The 13,183-nt window shown below is 47.6% G+C and overlaps 1 protein-coding gene across 3 annotated transcripts in view; it reads left to right on the forward strand.

Annotated features, from left to right (window-relative positions):
- CUL9 (cullin 9) overlaps positions 1–13,183 on the forward strand; it is a 101,348-nt gene that overhangs the window by 49,447 nt on the left and 38,718 nt on the right. For all 3 annotated transcript variants that reach the window (XM_082250175.1, XM_082250176.1, XM_082250177.1), the window contains exons 8-14: positions 5,957–6,137; positions 6,270–6,477; positions 6,560–6,750; positions 8,010–8,233; positions 8,488–8,725; positions 12,666–12,771; positions 12,899–13,126. In XM_082250175.1, the coding sequence (XP_082106301.1) occupies positions 5,957–6,137; positions 6,270–6,477; positions 6,560–6,750; positions 8,010–8,233; positions 8,488–8,725; positions 12,666–12,771; positions 12,899–13,126 (1,376 nt within the window). The remainder of the gene's footprint in view (positions 1–5,956; positions 6,138–6,269; positions 6,478–6,559; positions 6,751–8,009; positions 8,234–8,487; positions 8,726–12,665; positions 12,772–12,898; positions 13,127–13,183) is intronic.

Here is a 13,183-nt window from a genome sequence, read left to right on the forward strand (position 1 = left end):
TTAAATGAAGAGATTGTACTGCCTTCCCTTTGCCCTAAACCTCAGCATTTTAAGGAGTATGCTTTACATTCTTTGGATGTGGCCCGGGCTATCAGGGTTTACTTAAGAGACCACTCCGTCCTTCAGAAAATCGGACACTCTTTTTGTCCTTATGGATGGACCTCGTAAGGGACTGACTGCGTCTGCTGCAGCCATTTCCAGATGTATCAGACAGACGGTGGTACAAGCCTATTCACTGAAGTGTCGGATTCCTCCCTTCCCGGTGAAGGCGCATTCTACTAGAGCGCTGAGCGCCTCCTGGGCTTTTCGCCATCAGGCGTCGGTGCTTCAAGTTTGCAAGGCAGCAACTTGGTAGTTTGTGCATACCTTTACAAAATTCTACAAGGTAGATGTGCTGGCATCTGCGGATGCTTCTTTTGGCCGCAAGGTTTTGCAGACTGCAGTTTGAGAGAGAAACCCCCTTTTTTGGTTTCTCTTTGAGGGTTTGTTCCGGGGGAGCTCCTGTTTCTGGTTGAGCTCTGTTTTACCTGGTTGGCTATGTTGGCCATTGAGGCATTAAGGTTTTTTGTTCCTGTCTTGTTTCCACCCCTCATGTTTTTACTGCTTTGGGACATCACTATAGTCTATGATTAAGCAGAGCTGCGTCTGTCGAACGATAGAGAAAACTGGATTTTTGTAAGAACTTACCGTAAAATCCTTTTCTCTGAAGTTCATCGACAGACGCAGCACCTGCCCCTCTACTTTTGAGTTATGGGGTCTTTTTTCTGTCACTGCTTGCAACACAACTGTTTTGAGTATAGCAGAGCCTGAGGGGTTATGCCGGCTGGGACAGCCCCTATAGGCGTGGACAAGCCTTTTCTCCGCCTAGTGCCTATCCCTAGTGGGAGGAGCATAACCCTATAGTCTGATTAAGCAGAGCTGCGCCTGTCAATGAACTTCAGAGAAAGGATTTTACTGTTTAATATTACAAAAATCCAGTTTTTATTCAATTTTTATATATAAAATCCATCCATGTCTCTATGCTTTAGTTTGTTGAAAAATCACTTTGAAAAACAACCCCCTAGCATTTCTGGCCGTGGCCATCTTGAGTAAGGGCAAATGATTCATGTAACATTTACTTGCAGGAATTAGCTCAAGCATGCATGCAGGAGAGCATGCTTAGATGAGAAAGCCCCTCCTCCCCTTCCTAAGACTCCTGGGATGTGTGACATCCTTTGCCTAGCCAAGAAACCAGTAGTAACTGAAGAAATGTAAAAAAAAAAATAACAAGATTAAAACCTATAAATATGATATGCTTTCCTATCTATTTACTAATGCTAGCAGTATGAGGATTAAAATAAATCAATGTTGATTGGGAGAGTGAAGTTCCACTTTAACTTCTCTTAAAACTGTCTCCTCCGCCCTCCTAATACCTATGCTTACTAACCTGTGTAAGAAAGCTGTATGCTCACCGGCCACTTTATTAGGTACACTTTGCTAGTAACCGGTTGGACCCACTTTAACCTCCAGAACTGCCTTCATTCTTCGTGGCATAGATTCAACAAGGTGTTGGAAACATTCCTCAGAAATTTTGATCTGTATTGACATGATAAAATCACGCAGTTGCTGCAGATTTGTCGGCTGCACATCCATGATGCGAATCTCCCATTCCACCACATACCAAAGGTGCTCTGTTGGATGAGATGTGGTGAGTGTGGAGGGCAGTGACCTCATTGTCATGGTGAAGAAACCAGTGGTGAGATGATTGGAGCTTTGTGACATGGTGCATTATCCTGCTGGAAGGAGCCATCAGAAGATGGGTACACTGTAGTCATAAAGGGATGGACATGGTCAGCAACAATACTCAGGTAGACTGTGGCATTTAAACCATGCTCCAATTGGTACTAAGGGGCCCAAGAAAATATCCCCCACACCATTACACCACCACCACCATCCTGAACCGGTGATACAAGGCAGGATGGATCCATGCTTTCATGTTTACACCAAATTCTGACCCTACCATCTGAATGTCGCAGCTGAAATCGAGATTCATCAGACCAGGCAACGTTTTTTTCCAATCTTCTATTGTCCAATTTTGGTGAGCCTGTGAGAATTGTAGCCTCAGTTTCCTGTTTTAGCTGACGGGAGAGGCACCCGGTGTGGTCTTCTGCTGCTGTAGATTCAAGGTTCTATGTGTTGTGCATTCAGAGATGCATACCTTGATTGTAACGAGTGGTTATTTGAGTTAACTGTTGCCTTTCTATCATCTGGAACCGGTCTGCTCATTCTTCTCTGACCTCTGACACAAACAAGGCTTGCTCACCCCCACAGCTGCCGCTCACTGGATATTTTCTCATTTTCGAACCATTCTCTGTAAACCCGAGAGATGGTTGTGTGTGAAAATACCAGTAGATCAGCAGTTTTTGAAATACTCAGACCAGCCCGTCTGGCCCCAACAACCATGCTAAATTCACTTAAATCCCATTTCTTCCCCATTCTGATGCTCGTTTTGAACTTCAGCAAGTTTTCTTCACCACGTCTATATGCCTAAATGCATTGAGTTGCTGCCATGTGATGTGGTTACATGCTACCAAGCAATTGAACAGGTGTACCTAATAAAATGGCCGGTGAGTGCATATACTTAGCAATTCTCAGACCACTTAATTCTGGTCATGTGATCCCCTCTGTTTCAGCCAGTGGTGGCTGCTGGGGAGAGGAGCGAGCGAGCGCCCGGCAACGGCTGGTAGCCTGGGGCAGCAACATCACCCATAGGCTTCACTGGCCTATCCGTCGTCAGTTCTCCCTTCTCCCCTACAGCAGTGCTGGCTGACACTGAGGAGCCAAATCTCGTGACTGGACCAGAGCAGCCTGAAAATAGGTAAGCATCCCTCAAATTTCCAACTGGCCTGCTTGCATTTTGCGAGTGGAAAATGATTTCGGCTGAGTGTGGGGCTGCGTTGGGAGCCTTTCTCCCAGCCATCACCCAGGAGAAGAGAGAGGAGAGGAAAGCCAGGCGGATCATCGCAGAGCGGGGTTCACCCAGCTGCAACAGCTTTCATTTGAATTGCCAGGAATCGCTTTCGTGGGCTGTGTAAGAACAGAGCCTTCTCTCCATTGGTCCCTGTAGTTGCGATTTGGCACCCATTTTATTTTATTTTTTTTTTGCGCTTCTTGTAGCTTGGAATCCAGTTCTTCTTGTTGGTGCTCTTATCGCCTTCTGAGGAAAAAATGTATTCATGTTCTGCTTTAAAGGAATGTCAAGCAATTAGGTCTTGCCTTGTAGGTGAGATCAGGACTGTCTTCTATGGCTACCTGCCACTCCTTTCCTTGGGAACTGAACCCTCTTCTGTTTCTTCACAGGATGGGACCCCTACGATTACTTCCTCCTCCATTACTTGGCTGGCTTTTTCTAGTGCTTAAGCCCTTTAAAGAACGGGTCCTTCCTTCCCTACCTGAATCCGTTCTCGCAGAGATGTCAGGGCTCTTAAGCCTCGTACACAGGCACCGATTGTTGGCCGTGAATTTTCAGCCAACGTCCGATCGGCCGATTGTAGGCTTGTTAGTATGATGCTTCCAACAACTGACTGCGACTTTTCGGGCCGAACAAAATCTGGTGTGCAGGCTATAAAATTTTTGTTGGCCGTCAACAGAACGGCCGATTGTTCGTCCGTCAGTACAGATTTCGGCAGACAAAAATCAGATGAGCAAGACTGGGCATGCTCAGAGAAGAAAAAACACACGGAAAGTAAACCATCACATGACATCACTTCTGAAGTTGGTTGTTGTTGGCCGTCAAAATTAGTGTGCAGTCTAGAGCACATTTCAACCAAAATAACACTGGACAAAAGACGGCCGATCGGTCGGCCAACAATCGGTGCGTGTGTACGAGGCTTTAGGTTTTTTACAGCATCTAGCATCTGTTTTTCCCAGAAGTTTCAGGGCCACCACCTAATCCTCTGTTCATGTTTTCAAAAACGTTTTTTCCGCTGTTTTTGTTGTTTTCTGCTGATCTATGCTCCAGCTGCAAGATGCCATGTCCATTGACCCTTCTTGTTTTTTCTTTGGGCCTGTTTTATTGCCAACCCCTTAAATTATTACTTGAGGACATCCTATGGTCTAAGAATTAATTGCTGTGACCTGTACTGTATGATTAAGATAATGGAAGTTTTCATGTATCCCTAAATTCCTTATTGAGTACGGTAGAGGACACGGGCCCATTCTTTTCTTTCTCCCTTTTCCCCTTAAATGCTTGCTAAGAAACTGGAGCCTCCACGGCTCTGGAGTCCTGTTGGCCTCTAATCTTGGAGCCTTTTCTGTCACCAGAGTCTTCTTTGATGACCCAAACTAACCAGCTGAGGCCACATGCACACGTCTGTGCCCTACTCCTGCAGATTCTATATTTGATTTGCCAGCTGGGGTCTTGGTAGCTTGCATGTGATTTGGCTGCAGGAGTCTGGACTATAGTCTTCTTTCTAAGAAACTTTCCTTCATGTTTTTCTGCCCCTTTCCATCTCCTTGTCAAGACCCTCCAAGCTTGACTCCCCATCCACCTAAAAGACCCGGCACTCAGTCTACCAAATGCTGAGACAATCCTTCCTCTGCAAGAAGGTGCGCCTCCATTTTCCCTAGTGGGGGGGACGTTTGTTAACTCTTGCTGATGCTTTAACAGCTTGCAGATGTTGGTAGCTTCAGGGCTACAAACTGGAGTGTTGCTCACCTCCAACCTTGTGTCACTGCAAAGGTTAGCAGATCTTTACCAAACCTTCTCCGGTCTTCTGGATCAAGCTGGCATTGCCCAAAATCCTGGGGCTCAGCAGTTCCTGGGGTTTGACTACAATCTTATCACTGCAATTTTCCTTTTTTTTTTTTTTTCTTGCTTTTTTGTACTCGTAATCTCGTAATTTCTTCTTCTTTTTTTTTTTTTTTTATTTATTTATTCTTTTTTTTATACTGGCATTTTTTTCTCTTAATTAAATTTTTAATGGGAAAGCCCGCTGAAAGCTGATGAGTCATCGGTTGTTAAGGACGCGGCGACCGGCTACCTGGCCCACTCCTTAATAACCAGCATAGAATTTGAATCAGTTGATCAATTTTTGACTGCTTCGAATTAGGATTGTTCTCAAAATTTGGAGTTCCTTAGAAAATCAGAAAACCGAATGAAACTAAATTTCTTTCTGTTCCACACACAATCACATTGGTCAAAGACCTATCAAAGTCCTACTCATGTAAAGTTGCATCAAGTCGCAGTGGAAATTGCATGCTTTTTAAGTGGCACAAATGTGAATTGACTCTTATTGCTTTGCTACAAATCAGAGCCATGCTGGTAACAGGGGCTAGCTTGTTTTTTTTTTTTTTTTTCCTTTGCCAGGGCCCAGTTCTTCTTCTTTAGTTGACGGTATAACCCAAAGGTTAAAGAATTCCTGTGTCCCTCAATGGACTCAAAAAAAAAAAAATTAAATAATGCTTTAGGGCAGGCATGTCCAACCTGCGGCCCAGGGGCCTCATGCGGCCCGGAACTGCAGGCAATGCGGCCCACTGCTTCCTGACAAATTTTTATTTTTTTTTTGCTGGGGAAGAAGGAAGTCGGGTCGGGGGCACGGCCACAGCGGCTTCCAACTAAAGGTAGGCAGAGAAAAGAATCATCCTCTAGTCGTGTTAAATTAGTGCTGGGGGAGGGGGGTTGCGGCAACACGGGAAGGGCGTGGCGGCGTTTTATTACTTATATACCTTAACTATAGTATATATTTTATTTGCGGCCCGAGAAAATTTCTCTACACTCAATGTGGCCCAGAGAAGCCAAAAGGTTGGACACCCATGCTTTAGGCAGTACAAAAATGCTGTTTTTTCTGGGGTAAGCCGATGAGGGCGCAAAAGCCATAGCAGATAAACTGCCAATTATTGTGGTTCATTCTATCTATGCTGCTGCTGCAGAGTGATGTTTGCAGACCTTGCTCACATATTCTTCATCCTCTTCTAGGAATTGGGACTTTCTGGGGCTCTTCACCCAGAGTTTGTTTGGAGTTGTTGGCAGAGATGCTGGACAAGGTAAAACGGAATGTTTGTGGGGCTGGGGCCCTGGGCTTCATTGTTCAGATCATGGAGCAACAGCTTGGTGAAGAAGCTCATGGTATCAAGGCGGAGGGACGTACATCATGCAGGTACTTATTACAATACCTCAGTGTCTGACATGTCAAACTTATTTCAGTTTTTCCCTAATGCACAAGAATGAAAGGCAAAAGCTAATAACACTTTTTATGCAGTTATCGAGTAATACATATTGTGATATTTAGGGATAAGATTGTAAAGCTTCTGGTGGAACTTCTGACATCGCAGTCGAAGGACAAGCTGTTGGTGGTGATGTGCTTGCAGTTGACGTACCTGGTCATGTTGAAGTATGACTGGCGTGTACTCTTTGCCACAGAGGGAGGGGTGAGAGCTGTGCTGGGGTGTATGCAGGAACATAATTCCTCTGCTGCCATCCAGCATATAGGACTTGCGGTAAGCGGAGCTCTAATAGTCCAACCTACACGCATCCTAAGTGTCTGTCTCCCTCATCTGATAACAATGTTACTCTTGGCAGGTCCTGAAGGTGCTGACTGGGGTGGATGGTTCTGATCCTCAGGGATCTTCCAGACGTAACATCCTGAATCCAGGGGATGCTCAGGTTATAAAAGAGATCTTCTCCAGTATTGGATCTGCAGCCAGTGGCAGCTCCAGCAGTCTCCTGAGGGCCATCCCTGGTGCCATTGCCAAGATGACTAGTGTGGAGGGGTGAGAATTATTAATCTTGTTTTGTTATTTGTGTGTAATAAGATCGGTGTGACGAACTAGGAGCACAGAGAGTACATGAGGGCAGATCACACAAAACCCAACATGTGGGCATTTATTGGAACCTCGGGGTACAGACAGTAGGAGAACTAGTCCCCAGAACAACAGAAGGCACAGCAATGACAACTGATTCTCAGGATGGCAATATGGGACAGCAAAGGGGAGGTAGTCCACGGGGCAAACGGGACAGAGCAGATTTGGCACAGCAGGGCGGTAAGTCTTCAGCACAGGCATGAAAGGGGGAATAAGTCTTTGGTACACAGAGTGGGGTTGGTACAGTAGGGTAGTAAATCTTAAGAACAGGCAGGGCATAGGGGGTAAGTCCTTGGCAGACAGAGTGGGGTTGGCAGAGTTGGGCGATAGGTTCCCATCACAGGCAGGTGCACAGCAAAGGTTAAGGACTTGCCAGACAGCCCCTTCAGGCAGGGGAATCCCAGAACTGCTAGGTTAGACTAGCCAGGCAGGGTTCTTCTGTTGTGTGGGGGGGGTCTGTGGGGACCACACACAGCCTATCAGCAGGGGGGAGAGAGCCGGTAACCGAGGCAGGCCAGGCAGGAGTCTTCCACGGGGTCCTAGATAAGGGGGGCTGTGGGGTCTGGCCGCAGCACAGATCTCGCACAGCAGCAGGCAGGGGAAGATTAATCTTAAAGAAGAGTGGTGCCTGGGCCCCTCTCTGGATTGGGGCACTTTCTCTTTGTCCAGGTAATTTGAGACTTGGCGTCGGGTTACCCTGGCAACAGGCCCCGCCTGCACAGCAAGCGGGATCAAGCTGTACCCGCCGAGACAGGGGAGAGGGGGGCGCGTGGCGACAGGAGTGCTGCCTGCATGTGGTGAATCCACATGCAGGCACAGTGGGCAGGCTGACTGCCTGGCGCTCAGCCGGAGGGAAAGGAGACGCAGCCTCAGCAGAGGGGCAGCAGTCGGGGGAAGTTGGGGGTCATGGCAAGCAGGGAGGGGGGACTGTGTGACAACCTGTATATGTGGGCTGATTGCCTTCATACAGTACAACTCTTCCTTTGTCCTGTGTATAGCATCTGTGTCAGTAGGACCCTTTCTCTGTTCTGTGTACTGAACCTTTTGTCAGTCTTGTGTACTTCACCTGTGGCAGTAACACCCTTTCCTTGTTGTTTGTACAACTCCTGTTTCAGAATGACCCTTTAATACAGATCATAATGACCTCCCCTCTGTCTATTGTCTGGCAGGTGTTTCTCCTCTGTGCTCAATGGTATCCTGGTCATTCGGATGCTTATGGAGAACCATAAGGGTTTGTCTGAACAGTTGTCCAGTTTGGAGTTGTCCACATTCCTCCAGATCTTCTCTGAGGACTCCAGCAATTCCATGTATGCGAGGCTGGATGACTTAATGCAGAAACAGCTGAGTGATCTCCTAAAGAACAGTAAAGAGAAAGTTAGTGCTGATAGCAAAGGTGAGAACTTTGTGTGATCTCATTTGTTGATGTACAATGCTTTGTAGAGAGAGATGGAAGTTTGCAATGATAGAAATTTCTCAGCTGTGAAATCTTTTCTCAGCTGTGTCCCGTCTCTAGGGGATATTGCTCATCTGTGCCTCTTTTCTAGCAGTAGGCGCTCAGTGGTGTCTCCTCTCTAGCTGAGGGCGCTCAGCAGCGTCCCAGTCTCTAGTCAAAGGTGCTCAGCGGTTTGTACATTTTTTCTCTTTCAGAGTCTGCTCCAGGGCTGGCTGTCCAGGAAATGGATCTCTCATCTTTGCTGAGTGGTCTGAAAGACATTCGGATGTGTCGGGAAATTCTCCCCTCTCTGGAACGATGTGTTTGTGAAGATGTTTCCTCCCTACGTTGTGATGTTCCACAACTTCTAACCGACCACAATTTCTTCCTGCAGCTCCTCTCCTGTCTGGAGCAGCTGAGGGGTGAGAAACGGCTGCAGCTCTGTGTGTACAGGTAAGAGCAATGCACATACACGTAAGAGCTTTGTGTTTATCCAATTCAGCTCCGGATGATTGCTGCTGGAGGGGTTGTGGGCATCGGGGCACGTTCCTCCACATATGGTGGTCTTACTCTAAGATCAAACCATTTTGGGAGGAGATCACCCCATGGATTAAACGAATGACACTGAGACCCATAGAATTCTCACCAATGCATTTTCTTTTTCATGGGGGTCCCCTGCTCCATCAAACTATAAAAAAAAAAAAAAAAAAAGCGTAATTCCTCATCTACTGAATGCGGCCAAATCCCTAATACCCAGATTTTTTAAACAATCCAAGTGTCCTACCCTGCTGGATTGGAAACAGGAGGTTGCTTATGGCGGCTGAACAATGGGTTCACATGGTCAAAGGTTAACAAGACAAGTTTTTATGGACATATGGTCCGGTTTGCATGTATTATTCACCAGAAATCTCTACAGATTAAACACCTTCACCGTACAGTGCCCAGGTATTGTTCGAATAATTGTACAATCGAGTATGATCGATTTGATCAATATGTAAAACAAAGTACTGTACATAGTGTGTATTGTACTAAAAGAATGCTTTAATGTATCACACATATGTTAAAATTATCAGATATGGCACTGTGCCCAGTGCGCGGTATACAGCTCAACAGTAGAATCGTACTCCGAGGTGGATAGCGGGTGGCGTCCTCGATGACTCCTTCCTCCGTACACGTCCCGGGGGACGTAACCAGTGTTCCCTTTAAGTTGCGCGCGTGCGCGGACGCGCAGTGGAAATTACGTCCCGCGCAAGCACCTAGTTAGACGGCGCAGCCGCAGACGGAGCGGCCAGGGAGCAGAGCGTGCACCCCGAGAGCACGCCCATCGTGTGACAATAGCGAATGAAAATTCGCTATTGTCATACGGATCCTCCTCCTGGCCAATCAGGGAGCGGGTCCTCCCGCTTCCTGATTGGCCGAAAGGCCAACTTCATGCCATTGGCCGAGGAGGAGGCGCCGGGACTCGGGAGGATGGAGACGCGGGAAGCTGGAAGCCGGGGACTGAAGACAGAGTGCCGTGACCGTCCGTGAGGTAAGTGCATGGGGTCGCGGGGGGGCATTGCTGTGGCACTCTGCAATTTATTGGGGGCATTGCTGTGGCACTCTGCAGTTTATTGGGGGCATTGCTGTGGCACTCTGCATTTTATTGGGGGCATTGCTGTGGCACTCTGCATTTTATTGGGGGCATTGCTGTGGCACTCTGCATTTTATTGGGGGCATTGCTGTGGCACTCTGCATTTTATTGGGGGCAATGCTGTGGCACTCTGCAGTTTATTGGGGGCATTGCTGTGGCACTCTGCATTTTATTGGGGGCATTGCTGTGGCACTCTGCATTTTATTGGGGGCATTGCTGTGGCACTCTGCATTTTATTGGGGGCAATGCTGTGGCACTCTGCAGTTTATTGGGGGCATTGCTGTGGCACTCTGCATTTTATTGGGGGCATTGCTGTGGCACTCTGCATTTTATTGGGGGCAATGCTGTGGCACTCTGCAGTTTATTGGGGGCAATGCTGTGGCACTCTGCAGTTTATTGGGGGCAATGCTGTGGCACTCTGCAATTTATTGGGGGCATTGCTGTGGCACTCTGCAGTTTATTGGGGGCAATGCTGTGGCACTCTGCAGTTTATTGGGGGCATTGCTGTGGCACTCTGCAATTTATTGGGGGCAATGCTGTGGCACTCTGCATTTTATTGGGGGCAATGCTGTGGCACTCTGCATTTTATTGGGGGCATTGCTGTGGCACTCTGCATTTTATTGGGGGCAATGCTGTGGCACTCTGCAGTTTATTGGGGGCAATGCTGTGGCACTCTGCATTTTATTGGGGGCATTGCTGTGGCACTCTGCATTTTATTGGGGGCATTGCTGTGGCACTCTGCATTTTATTGGGGGCAATGCTGTGGCACTCTGCAGTTTATTGGGGGCAATGCTGTGGCACTCTGCATTTTATTGGGGGCATTGCTGTGGCACTCTGCATTTTATTGGGGGCATTGCTGTGGCACTCTGCATTTTATTGGGGGCATTGCTGTGGCACTCTGCAATGTATTGGGGGCATTGCTGTGGCACTCTGCAGTTTATTGGGGGCATTGCTGTGGCACTCTGCAGTTTATTGGGGGCATTGCTGTGGCACTCTGCAATGTATTGGGGGCATTGCTGTGGCACTCTGCAGTTTATTGGGGGCAATGCTGTGGCACTCTGCAGTTTATTGGGGGCAATGCTGTGGCACTCTGCAGTTTATTGGGGGCATTGCTGTGGCACTCTGCAGTTTATTGGGGGCATTGCTGTGGCACTCTGCAATTTATTGGGGGCAATGCTGTGGCACTCTGCAGTTTATTGGGGGCAATGCTGTGGCACTCTGCATTTTATTGGGGGCAATGCTGTGGCACTCTGCATTTTATTGGGGGCATTGCTGTGGCACTCTGCAATTTATTGGGGGCAATGCTGTGGCACTCTGCAGTTTATTGGGGGCAATGCTGTGGCACTCTGCAGTTTATTGGGGGCAATGCTGTGGCACTCTGCATTTTATTGGGGGCATTGCTGTGGCACTCTGCATTTTATTGGGGGCAATGCTGTGCCACTCTGCATTTTATTGGGGGCATTGCTGTGGCACTCTGCAATTTATTGGGGGCAATGCTGTGGCACTCTGCATTTTATTGGGGGCAATGCTGTGCCACTCTGCATTTTATTGGGGGCATTGCTGTGGCACTCTGCAATTTATTGGGGGCAATGCTGTGGCACTCTGCAGTTTATTGGGGGCATTGCTGTGGCACTCTGCAGTTTATTGGGGGCAATGCTGTGGCACTCTGCATTTTATTGGGGGCAATGCTGTGGCACTCTGCAGTTTATTGGGGGCAATGCTGTGGCACTCTGCATTTTATTGGGGGCATTGCTGTGGCACTCTGCAGTTTATTGGGGGCAATGCTGTGGCACTCTGCAATGTATTGGGGGCATTGCTGTGGCACTCTGCAGTTTATTGGGGGCATTGCTGTGGCACTCTGCAATGTATTGGGGGCATTGCTGTGGCACTCTGCAATGTATTGGGGGCATTGCTGTGGCACTCTGCAGTTTATTGGGGGCATTGCTGTGACACTCTGCAATTTATTGGGGGCATTGCTGTGGCACTCTGCAGTTTATTGGGGGCATTGCTGTGGCACTCTGCAGTTTATTGGGGGCATTGCTGTGGCACTCTGCAGTTGATTGGGGCAAGCTGGTCACTCTGCATTGACGTCCCCCCCCCCCCCCCCCATTGCTCAATCTAAAGGTTTGCGCTCAGAAATTTTTTTATTTGCTCAGCACAGTAAAAAATTAGAGGGAACATTGGACGTAACACGTGCGGAGGGAGGAGTCGTCGAACAAAAGATTGACCATTTTATTTATATATATATATATATATATATATATATATATATATATATAATGTGTGTGTGTGTGTTTTTTTTATTTTTTTATGCTAGTAATGGCGGCGATCAGCGACTTGTAGCGAGACTGCGATATTGCAGCAAACTGACACTTTTGACACTTTATGGGAACCAGTGACACTACAGTAATCAGTGCTAATATAAAAATATGCACGGTCACTGTACTAATGACACTGGCTGGGAAGGGGTTAAACATCAAGGGTGATCAGATGTGTGCCTAACCAGTGTTTTTGTATGTGCTGCTTTTACTAATGATGTGATAGAACTCTGTCCAGCCTGTCTACTCGCCAATCAATGGGTGCTTGTAGACATCCATTGGCCAGCACCCGCTGATCAGCTTCCAGGGGGGTTGTGAAGTGGTTAAAGTCCCGTTTCCTATTTGGCGATCCCCCTGTCTTGGGCAGGGTGTGGAGCCCCCAAAAGCTTTGTGTTGAGAAGCCATTTGGCTTGCAGGATTTTCATAGAATTGTCTCTTTCAGAATTCTAAACAAGTCCCTGGATTTCTATCAGGAGGATACACTTCCTTGGCACAAGAGTATTGAGCCTTGTCTGACCTCCCTGGGGAGTACCAGCAGTGATCAGGAGGTAAGGATTGGAACGGGCACAGGCCGTATTCTCAGTGACCGGGTGACAGGCTGGTCTTGCTTTATTGGAGAGTCGTTCTACTGTTAATCCATCATACCATACATCTTTCTTTATTTGTTTGGTTTAGGTTCTTCAGGAAGTGGTCAGCTTTCTGCACCGTCTGGCCTCTACTAACAAGGACTGTGCAGTTGTTATGTGCCGGCTGGGTGCCAAAGACACGCTGAGCAAAGTGCTGGAGAAGCACAGCACAGGCATTATTCAGGCACCGGAGCTGAGAGACCTCCTAAGTGACTGTGAGAAATACTCCAGCCTTTACCAGAAGATGGCCACCAGCATTCTGGCCGGCTGCATCCAGGTGAGCCTACGATCTGCTTACTGTGCTGCTCTTTGCTTCACTATATGGTGATGGATT

The sequence above is a fragment of the Pelophylax lessonae genome (assembly GCF_965119305.1).
Source record: "Pelophylax lessonae genome assembly, chromosome: 3".
Taxonomy (NCBI): domain Eukaryota; kingdom Metazoa; phylum Chordata; class Amphibia; order Anura; family Ranidae; genus Pelophylax; species Pelophylax lessonae.